The sequence below is a fragment of the Bos indicus x Bos taurus genome, chromosome 5, assembly GCF_003369695.1.
Source record: "Bos indicus x Bos taurus breed Angus x Brahman F1 hybrid chromosome 5, Bos_hybrid_MaternalHap_v2.0, whole genome shotgun sequence".
Classification (NCBI taxonomy): domain Eukaryota; kingdom Metazoa; phylum Chordata; class Mammalia; order Artiodactyla; family Bovidae; genus Bos; species Bos indicus x Bos taurus.
The window spans coordinates 85,211,826-85,238,668 of NC_040080.1; the positions used below are offsets into that span (position 1 = coordinate 85,211,826).

The 26,843-nt window shown below is 40.7% G+C and overlaps 1 protein-coding gene across 3 annotated transcripts in view; it reads left to right on the forward strand.

Annotated features, from left to right (window-relative positions):
* Nucleotides 1-26,843, forward strand: part of ANO6 (anoctamin 6) — a 234,930-nt gene that overhangs the window by 65,586 nt on the left and 142,501 nt on the right. Inside the window, exon 1 of one of the 3 annotated variants that reach the window (XM_027542644.1) lies at nucleotides 16,287-16,470. The exons of the other annotated variants lie outside the window; for them this stretch is intronic. Coding sequence (XP_027398445.1) covers nucleotides 16,302-16,470 — 169 coding nt within the window. The 5' untranslated portion in view covers nucleotides 16,287-16,301. Of the gene's footprint in view, nucleotides 1-16,286; nucleotides 16,471-26,843 lie in introns of those variants that run through there. 3 annotated transcript variants of the gene reach the window in all.

Genomic DNA, 26,843 nt, shown 5'->3' on the forward strand with positions numbered 1-26,843 from the left:
GTCTATTGTTCCATGTCCGATTCTAATGGTTGCTTCTTGACCTGCATACAAGTTTCTCAGGAGGCAGGTCAGGTGGTCTGGTATTCCCATCTTTAAGAATTTTCCAGTATGTTTTAATCTATACAGCCAAAGGGTTTAACATAGTCAATGAAGCAGAAGTAGGTGTTTTTCTGGAATTCCCTTGTCTTTTCTATGATCTGGCATTTGATCATAAATGGATGTTGGCATTTGATCTATAGTTCCTCTGCCTTTTCTAAATCCAGCTTGTACTTCTGAAAATTCTCGGTTCATATACTGGTGACGCCTAGCTTGACGGATTTTGAGCATTATCTTGCTAGCATGTGAAATGAGTTCAGTTGTATGATAGTTTGAGCAAAGACTTGTCCTCCGTTTCATTGTCACAATATGGTGAGGAAACGGAGGCTCAGAGAAGTTACATGTGTGCCCAAGGTCACACAGCTTTGTGTCTGCTCTGCCACAGTGTGACCCCTCACTGGCATTACCTCATGAGTCTTTGCACCAACACTGGATTTGCCTAATGAAAAGCTTCTTGCCCTCCACAAGCTGCTATTTGAAAGGGAGCCACACAGGTAGTGAGGTGAGGTCTCCGGCTGCCCTATGGGAGCTGTTTGGGGGACAAGCCCTTCTCAGGACCAGTGCTTACTGCTGATCTGTGGAGCAAGTGACACCTTTAGGAAACAGGTGGCGGTTGGTGCCAGCGGCAGCCTGACTCACCGTTGACAGTGTCTAGCAACTGGTCTGTTGTGTCTCGTCTTGCCACGGCGTGTGCATGCATGCTTCGTGGCTTCAGTCATGTTAAACTCTGCGACTTCATGGACTGTAGCCTACCAAGAGCCTCTGTCCATGGGATTCTCCAGGCAGGAGTCCCGGAGTGGGTTGCTATTCCCTTCTCCAGGAGACCGTTCCCAACTCAGAGATCGGCAGAGCACTCAGAAACACTGAGATGCCATTCTCTGCTCACCCGGCAGTGCGTGTGTCCCTTCCCCCCACCTCCTCTTCAGCCTCACTTCATTCCTCAGCCTCTGACTCCTTCAGTCTTCAGCTACACTGACTGCTTTTAGTCATATCCTTCAACACAGCAAGGTTTCCGATTCAGAACCCTTGGCTTGCTTCCCCGCCTGCCTTCCCCTCCCCCTGCCACCCCAATCCTGAATGCTCTTTCTTTCTGAGTGTTCTTCCTTTAGTCCTGCATAACCAACTCTGTCTCATCCCTTAGGTCTCAAATATCACTCCTCAGGGAACCTCCTCTGATCTGACCGCACTACTCAAAAATTCTTATTTTCTCTATTATTCTCTACCATGACCACTGTATTTCCTTATCCCTAAGCAGAATCAGTTACTTATAAAGGATTTATGTTTAGTTGTTATTATGGAATATAACTTCCCTGAAAAGAGACTTCTGCTTTATTAGCTGTTGCATCTTCTGCCTCTCTCACAACACTGATGCACAGTAGGTGCTGGAACATGGATTCTTGTGTGATATGTGTCTGTCATGAGATGTTTAACATGAGCTCTCGCCGCTCACCCCCACCACATTTTTCTAATGGAAAAGAATTAAGCTTTTATTTTTGTCAAAGTTTTGTATAGTTTATAGCATTTTACATAATTAGAAAATTAATATTCAAGATTTGTTATGAAAAATAGCAGCATCTCCTCTTTCATTTTCTATTCCCCAGAGGCACATGTTTTCAACTTTATCTCATTATTTTAGTAATTACTTCTATATCTTTAATTAACATATTTGTGTTGTTACTTATCTATTTGTTTTATTTTGAGGAGTTATCAATTGCTGAAAAAGTGAGTATTTAGCTTCCTTCATCTGCCCTTGCCCCCTCCCCTCCTCACACACTTTCCAGCCCCCACCCTCTTAGCTGTGTTATATTGTAATTTGTATTGTATTGTAATTTTGGTGAGATCAGTAGGCAGTGTTTGTTATAGCTCGTGATACTTTCTACAGAAGAGCCCTGTAATGTCGTTTGATTACTTTTCCTCTCAAGACGGCCCAGCGGATACTGACTTTTTTAATCTCTTAATTTTTTATGGACTTATGCATATTCAGCCTCAGACTCTACCCCAGTTGTAAATCTTCTCCCTAAATTAGCCGACATAGAGGATCTACCAGGTTCATCTTTGGGGGAAACTCCTCCCAGAGCCTCTGATCTGTCTCAGTTGCTTTCTCAGTCATAAAACAGCTGAGGCTTCCCTTTTGCTGCCCTTCTGAGGTCTCCTTTTGCCTCTACTGTTTTGGAGCTGTCAGTCTCTGGAACTTATAACTTATTCTTTGTCTATGACTTCATTTTGGTGGAGCACATTCTCCAGTTTCTTATGAAAAAGTGGATGTGAGAGGTAACTTTTTGGGACTTGTAGATCCGACATTGCCTTTGTTCTCCACTGGCATTTAATTGATGGCTTGACTAAGTTTATATTTCTAAGGCAGAAATCACCTGTTCTCAGAATTTTGAAGTTTCTGCCATCCATAGTTACATTTGAGAAATTCCTGTCATTCTGACTTAAAATCCTTCATATGAAAGCTCTTTCTCTGGGAATTACTATGATGTACCTTGGGTGCGCTTACAGATGGCTCAGTGTTAAAGAATCCACCTGCCAATGCAGAAGACGCCAGTTCAGTCCCTGGGTCAGAAAGATCCCCTGGAGAGGGAAATAGCAAGCCACTCCAGTATTCTTGCCTGGGAAATTCCATAGACAGATGAGCCTAGCAGGCTACAGTCCATGGGGTTGCAGAGAGTTGGACACGACGAAGCACCCACTCAGGCACGTACTTTGGTGTAGGTCTGTCTGCATTTTATATGCTGGAAACCCAGTTGGCCTTTTTACTATGGAAACCCCATTCTCCCACATCCTACTTCTGTCCTTTCTGTAAAGGAAAAACAATGTCCTTTAATTCTGGGAGAAAATGTCCTTTGATTTTGAAAATCACAAGTACTTCTTTTCTTTGACTATGAACACTGTTATTTGGATATTAGCTGTCCTGATTTGGCCCCTAAACTCTCTATCTTTCCTGTTTTTCATCTCTGTCATCCTGTTCAACTTTCTTGGACATTCCTGAATTCTCTTTCAGGCCATCTATTGAATTTTTAATCTGCCTTCATTTTAAATGTCTGTGAGCTCTTTTTCATTCTCTGTTTCTCTTTCTTTAATAACATCTTGTCCTTATTTCATGAATATACTTTTCTCAGATCTCTGAAGATGCTTGAGTCTTTAATTTTATTTTTAGATTTCATCTTTTTGTGACTTTCTCTTTCCTCTAAATTGCTTTGGTGTTTCTCTACTATGTGCTTACCTTAATATCTGGGAAGTCTTTCTGTTTCCTCCTGTTTTAGATTAGCTTTGAAAGTGAATGGGGTTTGGCAGTTTGGGGCTTCATTCTATGGCGACCAAGCTACACTGTTTGTTTTATTTTGGAAATCTTGCTGTTAGTATAGTTATGTCCTTTTTTTTTAAATGAGCCTAATCAGATTCCCTGGAGAAGGAAATGGCAACCCACTCCAGTGTTCTTGCCTGGAGAATCCCAGGGATGGGGAAGCCTGGTGGGCTGCCATCTATGGGGTCACACAGAATTGGACACGACTGAAGCGACTTAGCAGCAGCAGCAGCAGCAATCAGATTCCCAGTGAAAATATGACTAGTCAGAAAGCCAAGTTGAAGGCTGGTGGCCTCTCTGTTGAGCAGTAATTTTTCATGTAATCTCTTCAGTATGGAATCCCTTTCCCAACTATGCCTAGACTCCTCTAGTCCAAAGATCCTTTATTGGCTGTTTTCAGGAGATACATTTCTAGTCTTCTCCCAGGTGGCACCTGGGGGGTTGAACAATTACTTGTCTTCAGGGATTAAGGGAGAGTACTGAGGGTCTTAAACTTCTTAAGCAGACTTTCAGCCGTTGCCCTGCCCCACCTCTACCACCAGTTCCAGAGGAACCTGGTGCCACCAGCCTCGGAGTCTTAGGGATTTATCATTTAAATGGGGCTGTTTCTAAGTGGTCCCAGTTTGGGACTGAGCTTTCTCTAGTCTATTCAGCCAGTTGCCGTTTGTCTGTTTGCTCTCCATCTTTCAAAATTGTGTTACTCTCTCTAGTTCTGTTTTCTGTCTTTATCTCTTTTATGTTCTTGTATTTGAAGAGGGAACAGAACTAAATGCATATGTTTAGTACTTCTTTAAATAATTGTTAATGAGGCATTTGATCATGCTTGTGAAACAGATTTCTACATATGCTCTGAATCTCCAGTTTCACCAAATTCACTTCTTTCCTTACTTGCAGTCAGAGTTGGGGGCTGGTGTGTGGTGGAATGTTCTCTGGGCTGGGATTTAGGAGACTTGGGGTCTATCCCCAGATTTGCTGCAAACCATTTAATCTTGGGTCTGCCGCAATTGCTCAAGTGATAAAATAATCCTCCTGCAATGCAGGAGACTCAGGAGAGGTGAGTTTGATCCTTGGGTAGGGAAGATCCCCTGGAGGAGGAAATGGCAACCCACTCCAGTATTCTTACCTGGGAAATCCCATGGACAGAGAAGCTTAGTGGGTCCATGGATTGGCAGAGACAGACACGACTGAGCATGCATGCATGCATGCATTTAATCATGAGCATTCTCTGTCATCATTATTTCCTCATCTAGAAGACCAGGGAATTGAAATAGATAATTGTCAGGTCTCTTTGTACCCATAAGTTTGTTTTATCTCTAAATGGATACTTACGTGTAACTGAGCACTAGATTTAGTAACAAAATTGCAGCAGCCAGCTGAAAAAATCCAGAATGTAAGCTTCTCCTTGTATTTGTCAGTTTCTGTAACTCTGACATCTTTGAAGTCTCAAGTAAAATTGCAGCCCATATTTCATGAACAAGAAACTGTTAAAAGGTTAAAAATTCTGATTTTTTTTTTCCCTCTGTGCTATTTTCAGGCGATAGCAGTTCAACTCCAAAGCATACTTGGATTCAAGTTCTCATAAGTAGATAAAGTATTAGTTTTGAGCCAGGAGGACAAGAAAGATAATAAAGAAAGAAGTCTATTTTTCCCCTTTTATCTTGTGGCAAGGATGACTGTCTTGATTGTAACCCACAAGGAAATGTGCCCTTCCCATCCCAGCCATGTGTGAGTAGATAATAGCCCATCTATATTTCCTCTCTGCTCCATGTTGCTGTTTCTCAGTCAGATGGAAAGACAGAGTGGACATTTCACGTCAGTATGGTTTTGACTGACGGGTGTGATCGCTAACCCAGTGTGCTCAGCAGTGGTCAGTACAGTGACTAGGGAGAAAATGTGGTCCATGAAGCCAGTGACTTGTGTCTCAAGAGACCAAACTTCCTTAGAGCAAAGAGAGCCACCCCTCCTCCGCTTACTAAGAGAGGATCTTCATTGGTTGGGGTGTAGGAATTATTTCATCAAAGTCCTCCAGTTATTATGAAACACTTGTTTCTCGTACTGACTCCGGGGAACTGTTTCTCAGGAGCAAGAGGTCAAAAAGAAAAACGATCTTGAGCATTGAAGGAGTTCAGGGCAAAGCCAGCAGAAAAGAAACTGAAGCACACACACCTAATGGCTCTCATCAATCACAGATAAGGTTTCTACTCCTCACTGCTTTCTTCATGTCCTTAGTCACACCCTTTCCCCTCGTGCTTAGTAGAGCATCTCCGTAAACCAGAGAGGAAGTGGAAGCCTTCAGGAGATGCTCTCAACTGCTTTTTGTTCTTTTCCATATATAAATGTGTGTGTGTGTGTGTGTGTGTGTGTGTGTGTGTAATGTACATGTAAATTTTTGTTTACACTCATCTTTGCTTCTCTGATTGAGGTTCACCCCCTCTCTCCATCAGTGCTCCCTCCTACCTGTTTTTCTTTCACTCTTGCCTATCAACATGTGTGTGTATATGAATACATAATATATACCATGGGAATATATATTTCATCTTACAAAACAAAGCACAACAAATAAAAATATACCTTCCTCAACTCTACGGCCATTCTAAGTTCTGCTGTATCTTATTCATTTATTCTATGTTCAGTAGTCCAGTATTTATTAGGGTCAGTTGAATGCAGAGACCTTGACTAGGCACTGAGGGTCTGCATCAGATTAAATAGACATGACCCCTGCTCTCATTGTACTTACAGTCTCTTTTTAACCACACTTCTTTTAAAAATTATTGTTCTTATTTTCCCCCATTACAGAAATAACACATGCCTGTTGTCATAAATTTGAAAATCTCTTCTTAATGGGAAGCCACTAAAGGGTTTAAAGTAGAAGAGTACTTGGTCAGAACTGTATTTTCAAAGGTCTCTGGCTGCTCTAGGGAGAAAGGATTGGGAGGGGCAAAAGTTGCTGGCAGGTCAGGAGATTAGTGCTATAGTCCAGATAAGGGCTCCTGGAGGCTTAGCAGTGTAAGATGAGAGAGGAAGACAGCATCAAGAAACACAGAGCACCATACGCTGGTGATGTTGGCTGTGGGGATGAGGCGGAGAAGGGAGTCCGGGAGGACACGCAGGCGTCTGACTGGATGAGCTGAATAGATGGTGGTGCCATTTACTGAAACCAGAAGTAATGGAGAAAGAATAGCTCTGTGTGTGTTCACACGCATGTGTAAACATAAGTTCTGTATGAACACTGCATCTGAGATGCCTGGGAGATTTCTCAGTCAAGTCATCCCATAGGCAGTTGGATGTATAAACCTGGTGTTCAAAAAAAACATCAGAAATAGAGTGATGCACTTGGAAACTTTGGCCTAGAGGTGTTAACAGATGCTACTGGCACATTACAGAGGAATGGGCCTCAGATAGAGCCCTGGATATTTTTAGAAGTGAACGTTCAGTTAGGGCAGAGGCACCAACAGAAGAGACCAGAAGAGATGTAAGAATCTCCAAGGGAAGGAAAGCAAGGGATGAGAATCTTCATAAGAGATCACGGTCACATGGTCAGTTATGTTAATGGCTGTTCAGATGTCACTAAGGTAAGGGGGAAAAAAAGCACATTAAGTTTATCTGTGTGCGCCTCATGCATGACTTTAGCTAGAGCCAGGTGCCAGGTAGTAGAGGCTGATCCCCACCGGAGGCCCACCAACTCACCCAGTGCCCTGGTGGGAGTAAGTAAGGATTTTGGACTGTTATAATGCAGTAGCGGAGAAGGCAGTGGCACCCCACTCCAGTACTCTTGCCTGGAAAATCCCATGGACCGAGGAGCCTCGTAGGTTGCAGTCCATGGGGTCGCTAAGAGTCAGACACGACTGAGCGACTTCACTTTCACTTTTCACTTTCATGCATTGGAGAAGGAAGTGGCAACCCACTCCAGTGTTCTTTGCCCGGAGAATCCCAGGGAGGGGGAGCCTGGTGGGCTGCCGTCTATGGGGTCGCACAGAGTCGGACACGACTGAAGCGACTTAGTAGTAATAGTAGTATAATGCAGTAGATGCAGTGGGAAAGGTCGATAAACTTGTGTTTCCTTTTTATGGTAGTGTCTTGTCTTTATTGTTTTATTCTGCTTACTAAAACAGTATGTACTCACGATAAAATCTTTAAATTAAAAAAATAGGACTGAGACTCACGTCCATAATCACATTCTCTCATTTCTCTCACATAGTCACATTTATACCACTGTTTATAATTTGAGGCACATCCTTCAGAATTTTCGGTGCATGTGCTACCACATACATACACTTTTTAAAAATTGGGTTTATTGCTATATAGTCTGCTGAAGCTTGTATTCTTAGAATCTTATCCATATATTCTTTTTCTATTTTTATTTATTTTTTTAAACTTTTTATTTTATATTGGAGTATAGCTATTAGCAATGTTGTGATAGTTTCAGGTGTACAATCTGTGTATTTTAGGCATGTGGCTACATGCAGCAGATATATAGTATTCTGTTGTGCTGTAGTATTCTCTGGATATTTGAGTTTTATTTAGACATTTTTGCTCCCTCACATAATGTTCCTTAGAACATACTTGTACATATTACTTGTGTATTTTTTCATATGTGTACACAAATTTCCATTTAACAAATTCCTAAAGTGGGGGCAGAGGGCATGCACATTTGACATTTTGATCCTGCTATGTTGCCAAGGAAAAAGGGTTTTTTTTTTGTTTGTTTGTTTGTTTGTTTAAGATGGAAGAATTTTGAGCATGAAAAATGTCCATAAGGGGCAAATACCAGTAGATTGAAATCACGGAAAAAAGTGCTGAATGGCTGAATGTTCACTCATGAGAAGCTGAGTGGGAATGGAAACCAAGCCATGAGAGAGGCTCTAGGCTGAGGAGGGTGGGCACAGTGAAGAGGGCCGGAGGGCAGGGTCTGCAGCCACTCTCATCCCCAGAGCTTTGCCCTGTGCTGGTATGTGGCAGACATGCAGCAGATACTTGCTGTTTGAATGAACAAATGAATGTAGTTTGGTTAATGGGGCAATAGAACTCAGTGATGTTTTCATTTGAAAGCATCTAGTTTTCCACTGTCTCTCCCAAATAGAAGGTTAAGATTTCCTACTGAAATTGGTGAAAGAGGAGCTACAGAGCTTAAAGGGCCTTCTAGCTTAGTGACCCCAGATGCCCAGGTCAGTCAGGACTCCTGGTCTAGGTATCTCTTATCTTTCTTTCCAATCAGCCTGTTGATTCTAAGGCCTTAATATCACTGAACTTCATCTAATTCTGTTTATTCCCACTACTACTGTCATTATGTTATTTAGATTGATGAAAAAGTAATTGCAGTTTTGGACCATGAATTTGAAATCATTATAACTAGGCTGAAACACACCTTTATTAATCAAAATAGGAACCATTACAACCAACACATTTTTGCCAACAAGAAATGTTTGTTTATTCTTGTAACATAAAAATCTGCACCTCGGGATTCAGTGAACTCTTGGAAAGCATTTTCTGCCTCCTGCTGGTTGTGGAAGCATTTTCCTTGAAAAAAATTTGTCAAGATGCTTGAAGAAGTGGTAGTTGGTTGGCAAGAGGTCAAGTGAATATGGCGGACAAGGCAAAACTTTGTAGCCCAATTTGCTCAACTTCTGAAGTATCGATGTGCAGTCAGGCGTTGTCATAGAGAAGAATTGGGTCCTGTCTGTTGAACTATGCCGGCTGCAGGCATTGCAGTTTTCGGTGTATCTCATTGATTTACTGAGGATATTTCTCAGATGTAATGGTTTCACTGCTGGGATTCAGAAAGCTATAGTGGATCAGATGGGCAGCAGAGCACTAAACAGTGACCATGACTTTTTTTTTGGTGTAAGCTTGACTTTGGGAAGTGCTTTGGAGCTTCTTCTCGGTCCAGCCACTGAGCTGGTTGTCACCAGTCATCATATAAAATTCACTTTCCATCGCATGTCACAATTCAATTGAGAAATGGTTCATTGATACGTAGAATAAGAGAAGACAACACTTAAAAACCTTGACCTTTTTGATTTGTGGTCAGCTCACGAGGCGCCCACTTACGGAGCTTTTTCACCTCCAGTTTAGTTCCAGTGTGGATTTTGTTGTCATAGCTGACTCTTAGATGGTCTCCTGTTTCCTCAGGGCTCATGTTAGAGGCAGCCTCCTCCAGCCCAGCCAAGCGGCTCAGGAATCTCTTCTGTTCCCCAACCCTGTGCAGGCATCTGTTCTCTCTGGATGTCACTTGTGTGTTTATTTACCTAAAGGCCACATGCCAGTGTCTTAATGGCTGTTTTTACTAAGCTGTAGTGCTTAGTTCACATTGCATGCTAAATAAATGATAGGTATTATTTTGTGTGAACTAACTATGCTTATATAAACTTGCTACAGGGACAGGAAGGACCAGGAAAAAAAATAGGCATGAGATAAGCTCACAGAGCACCAGTAACATAAGACATTTGATCCTGGAACAAGTCTTAGGATTCTTAATCACTGCTTGGGGAGAGGCAGTCATTTGTATTATGATTTCTGTTATTAGCACATTAAATACATATATTGAGAAATTTTAAATATTTTCTTCTCTAAGGTGATTTCCCTGGGTTCAGGTGATCTTTTTGTTTTGGACGTCTCATTAAAGAACTATCTGGTGATATTTTCTAGAGTAGAAATGCCTGAGCCATCTTAGCTGCTTCTGGCCAGCTGGAGGATAATCACAAGGCTGAAGTCCCTAATGGGATTCTAAAAGAAACAGCTTTCCAGCTCATTAAAAGAGCTCCTAAATTGGGGTGGAATGTTCCTGTCTGGATCTGCCTGCCTCCCCTGTCACCATGCCCCACCCCCAGCTGCCAGGGAGAGGAGGAGGAGGTCTGTACCAGCTGGCAACTGAACTAGTATTTCAAGTTACACAATCAGAGCTTAATGAACGAAGAGACATGAGGAGTTGGTTATTCTTCTGTGGAGCAAAGAGCATGGGTTCAAACCTTCTAAAGCATTACATTCCTAGCTAAGAAGCACTGTGCTCAGAAGACTGTGAGAGTGAGGATTGGGAATCATCCACGTCCCTAGGCCCATCTAGAGCAGTCCTCGTCGCTAGGGCTGCAGTCCTGCAGAAAGAGCTCAGCACCCTGGGACTCGGGCAGATACTTCTTGCTATGATTCCTCCCTTCACATCCAAAATCGGAGCTTCCTTCAAACAGCCACCTGTTAATAGTACAGTTTCCAGGTCCTCAGTTAGGACGGTCATGGCCCTTGCCACTCCTTCAACAGAAGGGCCCAGGTCTAGGTGTCCCACCTTTGGGCAGCCCTGGCTATTAGAGGGTGAACGAGGAAGAGGATGAGGCTTGTGTTGCTGGGCTGTCCTTTATTTTCTTATCCCATTTTCCTGGAGCTGTGGCAGCACTAGAGGCTCTTTAGATGGGAATTCAGTCACCTTCATGGCGTGGACCTTCAGTTCTATTTAGCCTAAGATAACGTCCTGAACTATTAAAAACTGATGCATTTGGAAGAAATTTTTGTTGTCTCAGCCTGCTATTCAACTGGTGGCTTGAAAAATGTGTCTATATATTCAAACTTTAAATAATGCACAGAAATATATAAATACTAATATAGTAGGGAATGCATAAAAATTGGATTTACATTTCTTCATTTTCAGTATTAGACTGAATTTACAAACACCTTCCTAATTTTTTGATACAAAGATTTAATAAACTGCTGTCAGCATTCTTATTCTGTGACATATTCCAAAGGCTGTATTCCTTTTTTTTTAATTGAAAAGAGCTTCAGGAAGGTTCAAAGGTAACATTTTCCCCTCTCTCATTATATAATACTTGTAGCTAATATTTATCTAATGTTTACTCTGTGCAGGTGCCATGCTAAACATTTTACAGCTCATTTCTTTTGCCAAACAGCCTTAAGAGGAAGTATCAATACTATTAGCCCCATTTTTCAGTGTAGACTCTGAAGCATAGAAAGGTTGGTTAAGCTGCCAAAAGTCACCGAGTTAGGAAGTGATGGGTCTGGATTTGAATTTGGGTCTGTCTGACTCCAGCAGGCAGCCAGTCTTGGAGAGGTCAGACATCCGTTTGGCCAGTCATTCAGCAGAGAATTGCGGAGCGTCTGCTGTGGCCCAGACACTATCCTAGGTGCTTGGGATTCAGCTACAAACAGGGCACAATCTCTGCCCTCGTGGAACTCACATAATCTGAAGAACTGAAGTGAAAGTCACTCAGTTGTGTCCGACTCTTTGCGACCCCATGGACTATACAGTCCATGGAATTCTCTAGGCCAGAATACTGAAGTGGGTAACCTTTCCCTTCTCCAGGGGATTTTCCAGACTCAGGGATTGAACCCAGGACTCCCACATTGCAGGCAAATTCTTTACCAGCTGAGCCACAAGGGAAGCCCAAGAATACTGGAGTGAGTAACTTATCCCTTCTCCAGTGGATCTTCCTGACCCAGGAATCGAACTGGGGTCTCCTGAATTGCAGGCAGATTCTTTACCAACTGAGCTATGAGGGAAGCCCTCACTTACAATCTGTAATAAGTGATTATTAAGTACTAAAGGAAAGGTGAGCAAGGGCTCTACTCTGGGGCTGTGTAATTTAGGATTTGATGGACAGTGTCTCGGAGGCAGGGGTATTTTACAGAGACTTGAATAATGCAGGAAAGCAAGCTATCCAAGGCTGCTGCTGCTGCTAAGTCGCTTTAGTCGTGTCCGGCTCTGTGCGATCCCATAGACGGCAGCCCACCGGGCTCCACTGTCCCTGGGATTCTCCAAGCAAGAACACTGGAGTGGGTTGCCATTTCCTTCTCCAATGCATGAAAGTGAAAAGTGAAAGTGAAGTCGCTCAGTCTCGTCCTACTCTTAGCGACCCCATGGACTGCAGCCTACAAGGCTCCTCAATCCATGGGATTTTCCAGGCAAGAGTACTGGAGTGGGGTGCCATTGCCTTCTCTGTATCCAAGGCTGCTGATGCTGCTGCTAAGTCGCTTCAGTCGTGTCCGACTCTGTGCGACCCCATAGACCACAGCCCACCAGGCTCCCCCATCCCTGGGATTCTCCAGGCAAGAACACTGGAGTGGGTTGCCATTTCCTTCTCCAGTGCATGAAAGTGAAAAGTGAAAGGGAAGTCACTCAATCGTGTCCAACTCTTAGCACCCCATGGACTGTAGTCCACCAGGCTTCTCCGTCCATGGGATTTTCCAGGCAAGAGTACTGGAGTGGGGTGCCATTGCCTTCTCCGTATCCAAGGCTAGTATAATACAGGTACAAGCACAGCCTGTGAGCTCCTGGGTTCAAATTAGGATTGTCCTGCTTATGAGCTGTGTAATCTTGGGAAAAATCCTTGGCTTCTCCATGCCTCCTCATCAGTATAAAAGAAACTATTATATAGTACTTATCTTTACCTTTTTAGGGCAGTTGTGAGGAGGAGATGGGTTCATATATAAAAGGGACTTAGCACAAAACAGGCGCTGGAGCATAGTAAGCACTTTCCAAGTGTTAGTCTCTATTGTCTAGGCCCAGTGGGAATGGTGACATGTAGCTGATTTCTGGGTAGATTGTGAAAATTCAACTAATGTGATTTATTGAGGAGCCAAATGTGGGGGTAGTGAGAGAGTCATTTCCTAGGCAGGTTGATAGGGAGTCTAGGGGTCCCCAAGGAGAGAGGGGTCTGGAATTCTCAAGGAGGAAAAAAAGACAAACTTTTTTTCTTTCTCCACATTCCTTAGGATTATATACCAATAATGTATCCTGCCTAAGGACAGTCTTTGGATTCAACCTTCTGTTATTTTAAAATGTTAATTATGGGAGTATACCTGGTCTTTACAAGGATGTATCTTGCCTGAGGACAGTGTTATCTTAAAATGTAAATTATGGGAGTAGGTCGGAGGAGGTCTTTACAACCTCCAGACATTCTTTGGATTATATAACCTCATTGTTAACACTAGCAAGCGGGTACTCTTTCTGCCCCCTTCTGATGCCTATGTCAGAAGCTTTCTCTATCTCCTTTATACTTTAATAAAACTTTACTACACAAAAGCTCTGAGCGATCAAGCCTCGTCTCTGGCCCCGGATTGAATTCTTCTCCTCCGGGGGCCAAGAATCCCGGTGTATTCGCGTGATTCAACAACAACCTTTCAGTAGGAGAGTTGGGGGTCAGGGATGATTCTAACAGTTTTGGTCTGATTAATTTGACAAAATTACTGAGATGGGGGAGACTTGGGGTATAGCAAGTCTTTTGTAGAGGGCTTTTCTGGTGGCTCGGATGGTTAAGAATCTGCCTGTTATGTTGGAGACCAAGGATCAAGCCCTGGGTTGAGAAGATCCCCTGGAGAAGTGAATGGCAACCTACTCCAATATTCTTGCCTGGGAAATTCCATGGACAGAGGAGCCTGGCAGGCTGAGTCCATGGGCCCCCAAAGAGTTGGACATGACTGAGCAACTAACCCTGTTTAGTGTTCTCTGTGGTTATTGATAATTCACTATTCACAAGTCTTTTATAGAGCGAAGGCAGAGTGCAGGGCAGAAATCAACAACTTTGGTTTGAGCATGTTAAGGCTGAGCTGCTTCTTGACATGTTCACATTTATATTATGTTCACTGTGGAAATTTTGAAAAATATATACAAGTAAAAAACACCTGTGTAATATTGCTCTCTATAGCATCGGACCTTGCTTCTACCACCAGTCACATCCACAACTGGGTATTGTTTTTGCTTTGGCTGCGTCCCTTCATTCTTTCTGGAGTTATTTCTCCACTGATCTCCTATAGCATATTGGGCACCTATCGACCTGGGGAGTTCCCCTTTCAGTATCCTATCATTTTGCCTTTTCATACTGTTCATGGGGTTCTCAAGGCAAGAATACTGAAGTGGTTTGCCATTCCCTTCTCCAGTGGACCACATTCTGTCAGTTCTCTCCACCATGACCCGCCCATCTTGGGTGGCCCCACACAATGTGGCTTAGTTTCATTGAGTTAGACAAGGCTGTGGTCCTAGTGTGATTAGATTGACTAGTTTTCTGTGATTATGGTTTCAGTGTGTCTGCCCTCTGATGCCCTCTCGCAACACCTACCATCTTACTTGGGTTTCTCTTACCTTGGACATGGGGTATCTCTTCACGGCTGCTCCAGCAAAGTGCAGCCACTGCTCATTATCTTGGACGAGGGGTATCTTCTCACGGCCGCCCCTCCTGACCTTGAACGTGGAGTAGCTCCTCTCTGCCCTCTTGTGCCCACTCAGCCGCCACTCCTTGGATGTGGGGTTGCTCCTCTCGGCCACTGCCCCTGACCTCGGGCATGGGGTAGCTCCTCTCGGCCGTTGCCCCTGACCTCGGGCATGGGGTAGCTCCTCTCGGCCACCGCCCGTGACCTCGGGCATGGGGTAGCTCCTCTTGGCCGCCACCCCTGACCTCGGGCATGGGGTTGCTCATCTCGGCCACCGCCCCTGACCTAGATAGCATATTAAAAAGCAGAGATATTACTTTGCTAACAAAGGTCCGTCTAGTCAAGGCTAGGGTTTTTCCCGAGGTCATATATGGATGTGAGAGTTGGACTGTGAAGAAAGCTGAGTGCCGAAGAATTGATGCTTTTGAACTGTGGTGTTGGAGAAGACTCTTGAGAGTCCCTTGGACTGCAAGGAGATCCAACCAGCCCATTCTGAAGGAGATCAGTCCTGGATGTTCTTTGGAAGGAATGATGCTAAAGCTGAAACTCCAGTACTTTGGCCACCTCTTGTGAAGAGCTGACTCATTGGAAAAGACTCTGATGCTGGGAGGGATTGGGGGCAGGAGGAGAAGGGGACGACAGAGGATGAGATGGCTGGATGGTATCACCAACTCAATGGACGTGAGTGTGAGTGAACTCCGGGAGTTGGTGATGGACAGGGAGGCCTGGCGTGCTGCGATTCATGGGGTCGCAAAGAGTTGGACGCGACTGAGCGACTGAACTGAACTGAACTGAAAAAACTCCTGATCTTCTGCCACCCATTATCTTTTGCTTAAGTTTATTTTTACCTCCACACAAATTTTAAATATCATAGTGTATATAGGAGGTTTTTGGGGTTTTTTAATACCCTCTACAGTTAATTGGAAATGTTTCATGGCAAAAGGGAGAGTTAAAATACAAGCCAGGTGATAAGAGCACCATGAGAGCCCTCTATACCCACCACCACTGACACAGATTTTGAACTTGAGAGAGTTTTTGGTTTTTTTTTGTTTTTTTTCTTCAATTTTTTTTGTCTACACTGGGTCTTGGTTGTAGCTCATGGCCTTCTTTAGTTGCAGTGCATGGGCTCAGTAGTTGGAGCTTGCAGGCTCTAGAGCTCGAGGTCTGTAGGCTTAGTTACCCTATGGCATGTGGTATCTTGATTCCCCAACCAAGGATTGAACCCACATCCCTGCATTGGAAGGCAAATTCTTAAGCAGTAGACCACCAGGGAGGTCCCTTTAGAGAGGTTTCTGCTAAGGAGGGTAGAGCATGACACAGATCTTATTTCTGCTCATCTAAGAACTCCCAGTCCCTACTGCCTTACAACCTTATCCACAATTGTTGGCAGACTTTAAACTACCCTTTTTTTTTTTTCTCTCATTGTAGTAAAATATATATAACGTAAAGTTTACCATTGTAACCATTTTGAAATGTATGGTTCAGTGGCATAAAACAGGTTCACGTTGTGTAACCATCCCCACCATCCATCTTCAGAGCTTGTTCATCTTGCAGAAGTGAAACTCTGCACCCATTAAACAATGGCTTCCCGTTCCTCCCTCCCACCAGCCTCTGGTATCCACCATTTACATTCTTTCCCTCTGTATTTGACTATTCAGGGACCTCATGTAGGTGGAATCATAGAGTATTTGACCTTTTATGATTGGCTAATTTCACTTATAATATCCTTAGGATTCATCCATGTTGTTACATGTGTCAGAACTTGCTTTTAAGGCTAAACAAAGTTGCATTGTTTGTTTTGTTTATCCGTTTATCCGTGGGTGAACACTTATATTGCTTCTACCTGTTGGCTGCTGTGAATAACACTGCCATGAACATTAGTGTACAAGTGTTTGGGTTCCTGCTTTCAATTATTTTGGGTATGTACTAAAATCTCATTTTATAATCTTTTTCACGTTAAATACATTGTTAAAATTTTCCATGTCATGAGTATTTTCCTCCAAAATTAAATAATTGCATTATGTATCATAGAGCTGTGTCCTAGTTGATTTAAGAAAGCAAGTATTGTTTCATAGAAATAGAATTATAAATTCTATTTCTAGAATTTATAAGGGTATGACTAGTATTGAAACTGTCGCTGCATTTGTCAAATTGCTACCAAGCAACTTACACAATCCAGCGGTGGCAATATCTGTCCTTGCATCTTTGCTAATGTTAGGTATTAATAACTATTTTCTGTAAATTTGATAATTAGAAACAACATATCAATTCTGATTTTCCTTTTATGCAAATTTAGGGTTCACTTTCTGGGTTAGAGTTTATTTGTAGCTGATTACTGGGGGAAATTTTGATTTGCTAAACACTGAGCTTGTGAGATTGAAGAAGGAAATGGCAACCCATTCCTGTATTCTTGCCTGGGAAATCCTATGGACAGAGGAGCCTGGCAGGCTACAGTCCATGGGGTCGCAGAGAGTTAACACAACTTCTGGCAACTAAACCACTACCACAGCCAGTTTGTGAGATGTTGAGAAGTGATGAAAGTCTAGGAATCTTTCCTTCATAGTCTTTCATTCTAAGGTAGTTGCAAGTTCTTTGCTCTATGTGTATCTGACAAGCTGCTGTAATAGAGCTTTTCTGTTATTTTGTTCTAAATATACTCTTAGTAGTTAAACTTGCATAAATCTTTACTCACAATTCAAAAATCCAAAAAGTGCTAGAAAAAAATTTTTCTGGTAATTCATATTACAAAACCTGTCAGATCTGATGGAAAAAACCTGACCACGGCCAACATGAGACTCCTTATGTTTTTTACTCATCCCATTAGAGTGTTCACATTTTTGGCTGCAAAACATGATCATGGTTGAGTAAGAGATGCTGTCCCAGGCCCCACTGAGGTTGCATAGTAATATACAATATATACAGAGAAGAGTTATTTTCTTTCTGAATTCTGAAAAATTCTGAACTTTGGCATCAAAAGTTTTAGATAAGGGAATGTGGACCTATAGTGGGTTTTTTTTCCCTTGTATTTCTATGTTCTCATCTCTCCTAGGCTTTAAAAAACTGATTTTGAAATCAGGCCTACTGTGGTAGGTTAAGCATAGAGTTATGACTTACATGTGCTTTGCGTTTAAAGACAATAGAAATGTATGTGTGGTATCTTCTTTCATCCCCAGGACATGTATAATCACCGTAATCTGGGAACTGACAGATCAATGACTAGAACCAAGTTTTAGCTGAACCATAGCCAACAGCAAACTCAGGGTGGTGTTCCATTGGGAACCCTGGGGGTCTTAAGAGACTTGAAGCAGTTGGACTGTGGAGTATAGTGATAGCTTTCCAAGCTGTTGTTGGAACATACTTTTATAATTGATACCACTTGTCCTTTACAGAGCATCAACCATCTTAGCCAGAGTTTTAAAAAATAATACCAAATTGGTAAAGTTAAATAAAAATTAGTTCAATTTTAAGACTGACTGTTGTTCATGTTATTAAATCTAAAATTTTTCAGATGTAAAAATACATCTGTTAACATGATAAAGGATGCAGAAATGAAAAAGCTGACTCATAGTCATGTGGAATTGCAAGGGGCCCCGAAGAGCCAAAACGATTTTGAAAAAGAAGAATGAAATTGGAGGACTCACACTTATTGATTTCAAAACTTACTAGAGAGCTACTGCAGTAATCAAAACAGTGAGATACATGCACATAGACCAATAGCACAGAATTGAGAGTTACGAAATTGCCCGGAAACGACCAATTGATTTTTGAAAGTGGTGCCAAGTTCGCTCAGTGTGGAAAAAAGAGTCTTTTTTTAAACAAATGTTTTTGTGATAACTGGATTCCATATGCCAAAAGAATGCAGTTGGCCCCCAACTTCACATCACATATATAAGTTAACTCAATATGGATCAAAACCTTAAATATAAGAGCCAAAACAATAAAACTGTTAGGAGAAAATAGAGGTAAACCTTTATGACCTTGGATTTGGTAGTGGATTCCTAGATAAAAACCAAGAGTATGGACAACAACAGCAAAATAGATAAATTGGACTTTTCAAAATGAAAACTTCAGTGCAACAGAGGGTATTACCAAGGAAATGAACAAAATAATGGTGGGAAAAACATTTGGAAATAATCTATCTGATGAGCCTTTAATATCCAGAATACATAAAAAACTCTTACAGCTTTACAAAAAGACAAACAATCCAAGTAAAAAATGAGCACAGGACTTGAGTAGATCTTTCTCCAAAAAAGATCTTCAAATGGTCAGTTGTGCATGAAAAGATGCTTAGCATCATTTGTCATTAGGGAAATGCAAGTCAAAATCACGACATCATTTCACATATGCTACAATGGCTGATTTTTAAAAAACAGAAAATTATAAGTATTGACAAGAATATGGGGAAGTTGACACCCTCCTGCATTGCTGATGGGAATGTAAAATGGTGCAGCCACTGCAGAAAACAATTTGGTAGTTCCTTGGAAAGCTAAAAATAAAATTACTGCATGACTCAGCAATTCCACTACTAGGTATATACACAGAAGAATTGAAAACAGGAGGCCTAAACAAATAAGTATACACTATTGTTTCATTGCAGTATTATTCACGATAGCTGAAAGGTGCAAACAACTCAGGTGTTCATCAACAGATGAATGGATAAACAATATGCAGTATATACCTACAATGGAATATTATTCAACCAAAAAAAGGAAAGAAGTTTTGATACACAATGCAACATAGATGAACCTTGACATGATTATGCTAAGTGAACAAAAGGACAAATATCATGATTCCATGTATATGAAACATCTAGAATAGGCAAATTCAGAGAGACAAAGTAGATTAGAGGTTACTGTGAACTAGAGGAAGGAGGAAATACGGAGTTGTTGCTTAATGGTTCCCGGAGTCTCTGGGGTGATTTTAAAAAAAGAAAAAGTTTTGGAAACAGTGGTTATGATTGCACAACATTGTGAACAGAATTCACGCCACCAAATTGTACACTTAAGAATGATTTATATGGCAATTTTTGTGATGTATATTATGTTACTACAATAAAACTTTTTTAGATGATGAAGAAACTAATAAACTCAATTAGAATCTGATAGGTTTGTTATATATATTGGGCTTTCCTAGAAAAGCATTAGCTCATCTGGTTGGGATGTGAGAATGAATAATGTGAGTTCAGAAAGAGGCATGTTTACCTTCCAGGAATATCTTTGGAGCTGACTTATTGGGAGAGGGTTGTGGGAATAGGGAAAGGCTATTGAGAGGAACTAAAACAACACCAAGCATCACTGGGAACTTAACAAGACGGAGAAATCGTATTTCCTGGAGCTCTTCTCAGGAGTAGTATTGTTATTTGTGGATGAAGGAAATCCTTAGAGTTGCCACTTGGGGTAAGGCTGGGAGGATGAGATGCCCAAGGGACTCACCGAATTGTCCGTTTCCTTCTTCCATGGTGTCTTCTGTGCTGCAGGTAGGAAATGTTTCTGGCTGATATTTTGCTGGATCAGTGGGCAGGGTGGAGGAGAGGCAGAGTCCCTTCTTTTTATGAATGTTGTCCAAACACTAGAAGACTGCTGTCTTGAAGGGACATTCTCCTGTTGGCCTGTTTTGTATGTGGATATATCTCAGTGTGGCTCACTGCAATATATTTCTGGAAATATAAAATATCTCTATTAGTACATAGATAATTAAGTTCATTTTGAGGAACTGAGTGCTAGTAACTTTTCTAGACTGACAAATGCTTATAATTCATTCCATCATTTGTTCACTGCCCGATGGAGCATTCTTAATATACTAAGTGTTGTTCCAGGTTCTGAGGAAATAAAGTAGCTTAAGACAGTGGCTTGCTCTCTAAGAGCTCATAGACCAAGTGGAGAACAAAATCAAGTCATGGTCATACAGTGTGATAATGAGATGGATAGCTTTTCTCTCTCTTTTTTTCACCCAGATTTTCTCTTCTTAGAGGTAGCCAATTTGTGAGAAAGTAGGCATGGCAACCTACTGCAGTGTTCTTGTTTGGGGAATCCCATGGACAGAGGAGCCTGGAGGGCTACAGTCCATGGGGTAACAAAGAGTTGGACACAACTGAAGTGAGTTAGCATGCACACACATTACTGTGTGATTGAGATTCTGTTCAGTATAAGCTGCAAATTAATTTATTTAAAATAATCACTCAATTTTACATCTTTCTATACTTTAATGAGAAGACCAACTGAAAAATACTGTATTTTAATATTAATAGCTAGTAATACAGTAATTCAGTTTTTATTCCATAGTGATACAACGGGTTTTATTAATACTAGACCTGCAAAGTTTAGTGATTTTGTTACCAAGGGAACATTTCATGCAAAGATAGGCACAATAAAGGACAGAAATGGTATGGACCTAACAGAAGCAGAAGGTATTAAGAAGAGGTGGCAAGAATACACAGAACTATACAAAAAAAATATTCATGACCCAGATAACCACAATGGTGTGATCACTCACCTAGAGCCAGATATCCTGGAATGTGAAGTCAAGTGGGCCTTAGGAAGCATCACTATGAACAAAGCCAGTGGAGGCGATGGAATTCCAGTTGAGCTATTTCAAATCCTAAAAGAAGATGCTGTGAAAGTATTGCACTCAGTATGCCAGCAAATTTGCAAAACTCAGCTATAGCCACAGGACTGGAAAAGGTCAGTTTTCATTCCAATCCCAAGAAAGGCAATGCCAAAAAATGCTCAAACTACCACACAATTGCACTCATCTCACACACTAGTAAAGTAGTGCTCAAAATTCTCCAAGCCAGACTTCAACAATTCATGAATCATGAAATTCAAGATCTTTAAGCTGGATCTAGAAAGGTCAGAGGAACCAGAGATCAAATTGCCAGCATCCCTTGGATCATCAAAATAGCAAGAGGGTTCCAGAAAAAATATCTACTTCTGCTTTATTGATTATGCCAAAGCCTTTGACTCTGTGGATCACAACAAACTGTAGAAAATTCTGAAAGAGATGGGAATACCAGACCACCTGACCTGCCTCTTGAGAAATCTGTATGCAGGTCAAGAAACAACAGTTAGAACTGAATGTGGAACAACAGACTGTTTCCAAATCGGGGAAGGAGTATGTCAAGACTGTATATTGTCACTCTGCTTATTTAAGTTATATGCAGAGGACATTACGCGAAATGCTGGGATGGATGAAGCACAAGCTGGAATCAAGATTTCCGGGAGAAATATCAATAACCTCAGATATGCAGATGACACCACCTTTATGGCAGAAAGTGAAGAGGGACTAAAGAGCCTCTTGATAAAAGTGAAAGAGGAGAGTGAAAAAGTTGGCTTAAAACTCAACATTGAAAAAACAAAGATCATGGCATCCAATCCCATCACTTCATGGCAAATAGATGGGGAAACAGTGACAGACTTTATTTTCTTGGGCTTCAAAATCAGTGCAGATGGTGACTGCAGCCATGAGATTAAAAGACACTTGCTCCTTGGTAGAAAAGCTATGACCAACCTAGACAGTATATTAAGAAGCAGAGACAGTACTTTTCCAACAAAGGTCCTTCTACTCAAAGCTATGGTTTTTCCAGTAGTCATGTAATTATGTGAGAGTTGGACTATAAAGATAGCTGAGTGTCAAAGAATTGATGCTTTTGAACTGTGGTGTTGGAGAAGACTCTTGAGAGTCCCTTGGACTGCAAGGATATCCAGCCAGTCCATCCTAAAGGAAATCAGTCCTGAATATTCTTTGGAAGGACTGATGCTGAAGCTGAAACTCCAATACTTTGGCCACCTAATGTGAAGAACTGACTCATTTGCAAAAACCCTGATGCTGGGAAAGATTGAAGGTGGGAGGAAGAGGGAATGACAGAGGATGAGACGGTTGGATGGCATCACCGACTCGATGGACGTGAGTTTGAGCAAGCTCCGGAATATGATGGTGGACAGTGAAGCCTGGCGTGCTGGAGTCCACGGGTCATAAAGACATGACTGAGTGACTGAACTGAACTGAGACCTGCAAAATGTTGTAAGACCATGAGGTTCAGACAACTAATTTAACCTTAACATAAACAGTGACATTAAAATAAAAATTTAAACAAAAGGTAAAATGGAGTTGAGAGGAAGTGCATTCTAGACCAAATGTACTTTAAGGTTGAATATAAAAAGGATAAAACTTGATGACTGACCAAATATCAAAAATGGGGAAAAGAAAAGTAAAAAACGGCCCAACTCTAGTTTGGGTGGTTGAATTGATGCTAATACATTAATCAAGAAGGCAGATACAACAGGGAGAACTCTGAAACAAGGCAGTTTTTACCATAATGTAGTGAGTGTATTTATTAATTTTCTAAATTACTTGATGGGTAGGTGTTAATAGTACTAGGTCCCAGTCATGACTCCAAGAAAAAAGGAAAGTTCTTGCCCTAACAAATTTTACATATCTGTGAGTGTTTTTTTTTTGTTTCCTTCTTCTCACTAGCTATTTTTTTTCACTTCCAGAATTATCTGAGAGGTCGGGGTGCACACTTTTATCTTTCTGAGGATGAGAAAAACAGAACTCTAAATGAATCCATGAAATTCAATTTGGAATTTGCATTCCAGGAATGATTAGAGGAGAATTCCACAGTTTTTTTCATTTAAATAGTATGGTCGTTGAGTTTATATGCTCGTAAAAGCTGTGGTAAGAGACTGATCCATCCAGATTCAGGAAAGTGAGGAAACATTTCCTGATTCACATTGAGGTCATTCAAAAATATTTGCTGAATTAGTGTTATCTTTTTCTATGTTTAAATTTCTTTTATTATATTAAAAAAGAGAATGATTGGTAGGGATAATCAGCCTAAAAAGTCAGAAGGAAAAATGGGTGCCTAACAAGGTAAAGGATGACAAAATTTATTAAAGAATGAAATTTTTAAAAAGTAGTTACATAGTATTAATATTTAACAGTCTTCAAGTCACTTTTATATATGTATCAGTTAGTTTATTTTTCACTTTCTGATGTAGGTATTATAGAAAGTGAAAATGTTAGTCACTTAGTCATGTCCAACTATTTGCGACCCCATGGACTGTAGACTGCTAGGCTCCTCTGTCCATGGAATTCTCCAGGCAAGAATACTAGAGTAGGTAGCCATTCCGTTCTCCAGGGATTTTCACAACTCAGGGATAGAATCTGGGTCTCCTACATTGCACGCAGATTCTTAACTATCTGAGCCACCAGAGCCTGTAGGTATTATAATCTACATTTTAATGGTAAGGAAACTGAGACTTAAGGTTGATGGGTTGATGGATGTGCCTGAAGCCACAGGGTTATACTGCGTAGAGGTTTTATGAATCAAGCCCATTGCCCTGGGTAGTAGAGCACAGCCATCTTAGCCTGGAAAGAAATTCTCCTGTCTTTGTATTTTATATTTCATTATTAACTTTCTTTTCATTGATAATGACTCTTTGGCCCCATTTTAGAATTGCAGTTAATATTTTGAGGCCTATAATCTGTAAATTTACAGCCTCTGGAAATAGGGAAAAGAGATTTTCACTTACCTGTTATCAAAATTCAGTAGATCCTGTAAAACTGAGGCCAGAGGAAGAGACACTGGAACCTGGAGACCAAGTATGATACCATAGGATGATAGACGTAGGGTGTAGGCTTAGCCTTAGGTGGTGTGGGGATGGAGACTGGGCAAGCCTGCATTATATCTGGATATTATGGAGTGACAGGAAATGGTGGTCCAAGTGTGTGGTTGCTTTAAAAATAGTGGCTGGTGGGTGTTGATATTCAGGTCAAATATTAGATATGTGCCAATATCCAGTTTTCATAGACTTGTAGTCCAGTGGGCAAAGAGAGTTTCAGGTATAGGACTACCTGGCAGATCACTAGACATCCTGCCCAATCTGAATATGTGAATGTGTCTTCATATCCTAAGGTGATATGGGCCATTCTTTTAACATTTCTTCAACTGTACATTCACTAAATCATGGGATTCCTGAGGACAATTTCTATGCCATCTTCATCCCGATATTTGTACTCATATTGCTTAGCTCCATCCTTGACACATGAATATCTTTAATTACTTGTCAGAATATTGTATTTGTTTATTTTGTGGAGCTTTTCTATTAATTCTTCTAATTGTGAATGCTATATCAATAAATTTCACTGCATTTTTTAAATTATTTGCTTTTCAAGAAACTTCTGACTTATACTCACAGTGCTAATTTAATTTCTTATCAACTAATATTTAGCATTAGAGAGCTTCTTGGAATTATTTAGAGCAGTTTAGGAGACATTAGTATATTAAAAAAGATGTACAATTTTGGAATTAGATTCCCATTATATCAGTTTTAGTGGTTGATTTCAGGCAACTAATAACCTGCAATTTTTCATCATCTGCGAAAACAAGGATAAAAAGAAGATGAAGTAAGATCAAACCTTTAGAAGTGCCAGACATTTTATAATACACCCAGGAAGATTCTGTTTACATTTCTTTATATCATGATATAAAGATATAATTATATATGATATAATGGTTATACATGATATAATCATATCATGACATGGTATGATTAGGTTCTGTGTACAGGAACTTAATTTATGTTTAGATCATGTTTTATTTTTTTACAACATGTTTTTGAATTGTCATTCGTGTTCCTTGCGCAACCTGTGGGATAACCAGGGGAAGTAATTTTATCACTAGTTTCAGATAAACTGAGAATAGGTCATTGCCCAGGATCATGCAGCTAAGTTGCAGATCAACCCAGTCAGTCTCCTTAATTCATGCCCTTTGCACCTGGCTGTGGTCTGTTTTTCTCTGCTGTCTCTCTGATGATTTCAGTCATGACCAGTCACCATAAAGAATATGTCATTTGAACCCAATGACCGGCTGTACTGATGCTGTGTGTATGCCTAATTCTGATTACTTTTATTGCAGGGGCAGTGCTTAGCAGGCACTCTGGGTCTTACCCATGAGGTTCTCGTGAGGTCATTTTGTGTTTTCTGATGGATGATAGATTATCTAAGTTATAAAATGTAGATTATGGATCTTTTTATCACACATTTTAAGTAAATCTTACTCATCTTTGCTGTAGAAGTTTTCTCTTCATTTTGCAGTTGGACTGATTTCCATTTCTGATCGATGGACAAGTAATCAGGTGACCTGCAACTTTCTGCTGAGGTTTCTACTGTTTTCTTATTAACCCATTATTGTGAGTGGACTTCTACACATTTCTATTGGGCCCTTCATGGATGTCACAGCTAGTACCACCAATGACTTTATTCCTTTAATCTTACTATAGTAACTGCATTGATAAAAATTTTAAAACTATTTTTTTTTAATTTTAAACTAATTGTTATGTGATTCATAAAGTTAGGAAAACTAAATAGTGGATTTCTTTTGACCAAATCCTCAATTATTTGAGTTTTACCAGTAATAAATCAGTTGATATCTGTGCATATTGTGTTTTCTTTGGTAGTCCTACAATACTCCATTAGTCTGTCTAGCCTAGCACTTAACTAATTATCCTAAAAATAGCATTTATCATGCTTCAAATTCCTTTACTCAAGAAGAGGCAACTTTGGTTCTTCTTGATATCCCCAGGGCCTAAGAAGACAATGATTGTGCAAAATATGTGTAAACCGGGCAATGAATATTTGTTGAACCTGATTTCCAATTGAACTTTAATTTCACATCCATACAAAATGTTATTGACATGTCAAAGCAAAGACTTTTCATAGAATAACCAGTTTTCTCAGCAGCTCTGATGAACAGATAACAGAGAAGTCCCACATGCTTTTTATATTCCAAGTGCCAGAACTAAATGAGCTAATCATGATACCATTCAAGGAGGTACTTCTGTAGTACAAAGTGAGGCATTATGGCAATGCTAAAAATGCATTCCCAAATATTACATTTTAAAATGACTTATATCAAGAAGGAAACAAAATGAACATTTTTGCCTTTTTAGAATTTTTCCCTCTGATTTTGCACCTATTTTGATAAAAAGCCCTCAAAGTGTCACCTTGATTTTGACTATTTTATTTTTGCTGAGAAATGAACTTTTTCAACTATGTTAGATTACCAGAAATGAGAATGTCAAACAGTAACCGGAGCCCCTTAGTAGGGAAGTATAATTATCATATTAGCATAATAAATCATTTGCTTCTCAGTACTGCATTAGGTCATGAGAGCAACAGCTGCAGCTTTGTTCTACCTAGATGATGTTTCAGTAACTGTTTCTGTTTTATTCACTTAAATTTACAGTTTCTCCTTTGCATTGACATTAACTAGTGAATCTATTAGTTTCCATTA